Genomic DNA, 4,683 nt, shown 5'->3' on the forward strand with positions numbered 1-4,683 from the left:
TGAGTTCAATATTATTTTCGAAAATTTATTCACAAAAAATGGTTAAAAGGGAAAGGACAAAACTATTACTAAAATATATTTATTTATTAATTATTCCATTGCGATTGCCAAGTTTAACTTAGCCAAATCCAAAATCGGTATACCACAACTCCAGACAAAAATAATACGATGAAAAACTTGAATGCCTGAACAAGTCAGGATCGTTTTAAATCAGTAAGGGGAACATACATAACGCCCATTAGGCGAGTATTGTGTATTTTACCATTTTCGTCTTTGTCGTACTGAAATAAAGAAATTATACAACGTTAGTATTGGGCACTACGCAAAACTATGAGACCACTTTATTAACCTGCATCATGTATTGTTCACCACCTTCGGGACCAACGGGCACTATGAGGCGGCCTCCTTTTGCTAATTGTTCCAACAAAGCAGTAGGAGTTTCAGGTGCAGCGGCTCCCACATGAATTGCGTTAAATGGTGCATGTTCTGGAGAACCCTTTCGACCATCACCCTCTACATTTTACAAAGCTATTTTGTTAGATATATAATATTAGCATAATTTAACTTTCCATAACTTACCAACAATAATCAATTTTCCAGATTTTAACATGGCTTCATCATCGTTATTAAGATTTGATATACTTAATTTAACTAACTCGGGCTGATGTTCAATGCCCACAATACGAGTATTATCATGATCGCCTTGAGCCTTAATGTAACGCCAAAAGCATGCTGTTAAGTAGCCAGAGCCAGAACCCACATCGAGAACACGTACTCCAGGTTTCATATGGTCACGTAAGTATTCCAATGCAAACGCATGCTGCAAATATACATAGTATTTGTAAGAGTACATACAATTGCAAAATTTTTGTTTTTTTACCATATGTGGTGCGGAAATAGTTACGCCGTGACCAATACCTTGAGGTGCGTCCATATAGGGATTACGAGGAGAATAAAACTTGCGATCTGTTCCAATCATGGCCTGGGCAACAGCCTCCGATGCAATTACGCCATAATCTTTTTATAAATGCGAAATAAGCTATATAGGTAGAATACTATTTAATACGAAATTTTGCCAATGCTTTACCTCTCAATTGTCTTATGAGATCGGCGTTATTGGTTCCCACAGATCGCCAAGCCATAGCTACATTAAAAATTGCTAGTAAGCAAATCAATTTCAGAAGAGCAGCCGTTTTCCTTCCAAAAAATATCCTTTAAAACAGTTTGAATGCAATTTATAATTTTCTTGTTTGGTAACTTAAATTGTCAAAGAAGAAAGACAAAGACATCAGCTGGGCTCTTGTTGCAGGGTATGGTGCTACTGGGGTTCTGTTAACAAGGTACAGCCAGCGGCCAAACGGTTTGAAATCGCTGTAAATCATGGCGTAATATTTAAAGGTGGTCTCATTTGTACAACAATCAAAAATCAAATTGTGCAATCCGTCATCAAGCTGCCCTACGTTTTGCCAACACACACAAAGAAAATGTGTACGTGGGAGTATACGTGTGCGTACATGAGCAGAGAATATGTGAGAAAGAATGTAATAACAAAGAGAATGCAAACAAACATCGTACATCTTAATACCTTCAAAGCTGGCCGGCTGTTAACAACTGTTCGCGTGAGACCACCTTTTTAAATCCGCCTTGGCTGTAAATTGGTCTCACGCCAAAATGTGGTCTCAAAATAGCACTCTTATATTTTGGTCTAGAGTGGTGCTCTTCCTTTTGACAAAAACATCAAGAAAGCAGCTGTTTGTTGTAACTTGAATACCAAACACTCAAAATTGCGCTCTCTCCCGCAATATTTTGCCGGCAAATAAAAAACGCGAACGACTTCCAGTAACAATTTGTGCAAATTTGCACAAATTTTTTATGTACGCGAACACAAATTTTATTTGCAAGCAGAAGAGAGCGGTAATTTTGAGAGATTGGTAATTGAGAGCTTGCAAATTTCTACTGGAGTTTTTTTCCCAGCAGAAATTTACAGCATCAAACAGCTGTATCATGAAAACCAGCCGTTTAATTCAAATAAATAAAGCAAAATAGATTAAAGGCTACTCTTACTTTCCTGAAAATTTTTACAGGACAAGTACGCGAACAGACCTGATATGAATGATAATAAGTTGTGATGTGAATGCAAAAAGTGACATTTCATAAGACACAAGGCGCTTTTGTTTATCGGCTCAACGAAAAAACACGGCAACCCTGAAATCAGACAGACGTATATTTTTTGTTTATCTCAGAAAAAATTTAATAAATCATAAATTTTACGAAGACACATAACTAACAGGCATCTAAATTGCAGTTTTTGCATATATGATGCCTGGCTCGATACCCCACGACATGGATTGTGGTGTCGCTGAGGTGGAGATTTCAACATCTCAAAATCATTCGAAAGCTGGAAATACCAACAACATGAGCGCGCAAACAAGCGCTAACAAGAGGCAGCATGGAGAAATTGGAGTGAGTCCAAATGATTTGGAAGCCAATGAACTTCGAGAAGATTAAAGAAACATAAACAGACGGACGACAACCCATTCGGCATTTTAAGTGTCCTTTCTCAAGTAGATTTTACTTCGACATCTAGTTCATCAACTCAAGTCACCCAGGGTGGCAGTGGCATTAAAAACAACAACAACGATAGCGGTGAAACAACATCAAGATGGTGCCCACCAATTTTTATTTTCAACGTCAACATTAAGGCGCTTGTCGATACCTTAAGGCAAACTATACCTAAGTTTTCATTCAAGGTAAAAAATATGAATAAGAATAAAAGTAAAATATTTTTTTCTGATCCGTCCGTTCACTCTTCAATGATGGCCCTTTTGAGAGAAAAGGGCATCCATTCTTATTCATTTACACCAAAGGAGTTGAAACAGCCTTCCTTTATTCTAAGAGGTCTTACGGCTGACACTGAAATAAAGGATATAAAAGAGGAGTTAGATGAAATTATTCCAGACACTGTGGCAAATGTTGCAATGTACAAGACACAAAGGAACAGTAATACTGGCCTGTTTTTAGTATCTCTATTTCCTGGTAAGAACCTCTCAGATATTTCTGGTATCAGAGGCTTGCTGAGTCAGATAGTCTCCTGGGAAAAGCCGAGGAGAACAGATTCGGAAATACAATGCCGGCGGTGTCAACGCTGGGGCCACATTGCAAAGAATTGCAATTCAATGTACAAATGCGTCAAGTGTGATCAGAAGCACGAGCCCGGGGAATGTCAGCGCACTAGAGAGGACTCCTCAGACCCTTATTGCACCAACTGTGGTGAGGTGGGCCATCCCGCTAACTGGCGGGGGTGCCCAACATATAGGAAATATGTTGCTGCTCGTCGGCAAAGAGTAGCTAAGGCAATTGAGGAGAGGTCTCTTGCTAAGAATAACGTTAATAGAGCTGTAGGCTTATCTATGGTGACACCAGGCCATACATTCTCCAATCTATTTCATACGCGTCCTGCGCAGCTCAATGCTCAGCCACAAAAACCTCCTGTCATTGATCAATTTCTGAAATTAGCTTCCATATTTCTGGAATCTGAAGAGTTGACTCTGGAGCAGGAGATCAACATTTTTTTATCTGGATATCCAACAATGCCAAAGACTGAGGCCAAGAATGAATTTTTGCGCCTGTTGAATAAAATTCGAATTAATTATGGACCATAGGTTCATAAAATTTTTGACTTACAACGTAAGATCTCTGGTGGATGCTAGTCGCCAGATAGATCTCAAAAACTGCCTGCATCGTAATAGAATTGATTTTGGTTTCATTCAAGAATGTCACCTGAAAGGAAATAGAAAAGCAAAATTAGATGGATACAATTATGTCTATAATAACTCCTCGGTTGGTGTTGCAGTTGCTATTAAGAATAATATACAATTTAATCGTATATTTTTAAATGATGTTGGAATAAGTACTGCGTTAGTACAGATTGAATTTGCCAACGATGACACCCGTAGAAAGATTTTGATTGGTTCAATTTACGTGCCCTGCAATTATCCACCTCAAAGATTTGAGGCTGATCTGAACAAACTGCTACAACTTTGTGGAAATTTTGATGGTTTCATATTGGGAGGTGATATGAACTCGAAAAGTCCTATATGGGGTGATTTACTCGAAAATTTAAATGGAAAGTTGTTACGAAAGTGGCTCGAAGATAATAGCCTTGATGTTTATCGATTATGTGACTCAGTGCCTTCTTACCCAAATGGCGCCTCATACCTGGACCACTTTTTGGTCAGCCCACACCTGATTAATAGAACTGCACCAAATTTCCACATCGAAACATTGCCTTCTTTCTCGGATCACTTTCCGATTAAATTTTCTCTCCGGGTTGATCAACCAGAACTCCTTTTGAGGTCTCCAAGAACATATACTTCTTATAAGGACTCGAACTGGCCCAGCTTTATCCAAGAATTGGACTCTGCATCTTGCCGCATTATGCCACTTTCCAACTCCAACCTTAGGAATGACGAAATCGATATTTTGATAAATGATTTCAAAACATCTTTTCACTCTATTCATAATGCCCACTCAAAGCAAAGTACTTTTCAAGAAAATAAATTCCCCCTTTCGGATAAAACAAGGAAATTATATAAAATTAAACAGCGTTGGCAGAAAGAGCTTAAAAAAATATTCCACCGCACGGGAAACCGAATAAGTAGTGAATATACTGTATTGTCTAAG

General features: G+C 38.4%; 1 protein-coding gene across 1 annotated transcript; it reads right to left on the reverse strand.

Moving 5' to 3' along the window:
* LOC106096042 (protein-L-isoaspartate(D-aspartate) O-methyltransferase) lies at positions 1-1,284 on the reverse strand. Its single transcript, XM_013263562.2, has 5 exons — positions 1,088-1,284; positions 881-1,017; positions 580-820; positions 350-513; positions 1-281 (listed from the first exon to the last, which is right to left on the reverse strand). The coding sequence occupies exons 1-5, from the start codon at positions 1,140-1,142 to the stop codon at positions 195-197; spliced, it is 684 nt and encodes a 227-aa protein (XP_013119016.2). The 5' UTR covers positions 1,143-1,284; the 3' UTR covers positions 1-194.
* Between the last annotated feature and the right edge of the window lie 3,399 nt (positions 1,285-4,683).

Source organism: Stomoxys calcitrans, chromosome 4 (assembly GCF_963082655.1).
Source record: "Stomoxys calcitrans chromosome 4, idStoCalc2.1, whole genome shotgun sequence".
NCBI classification, from domain to species: Eukaryota; Metazoa; Arthropoda; class Insecta; order Diptera; family Muscidae; genus Stomoxys; species Stomoxys calcitrans.

Coding starts and splice junctions, on each gene's coding strand:
- LOC106096042 (XM_013263562.2), bottom strand. CDS start 1,142: ATGGCTTGGCGATCTGTGGGAACCAATAACGCCGATCTCATAAGACAA. Junction 1,018..1,087: donor TCTCATAAGACAATTGAGAG/GTAAAGCATTGG, acceptor ATTTATAAAAAG/ATTATGGCGTAATTGCATCG. Junction 282..349: donor GTGAACAATACATGATGCAG/GTTAATAAAGTG, acceptor TCTTTATTTCAG/TACGACAAAGACGAAAATGG.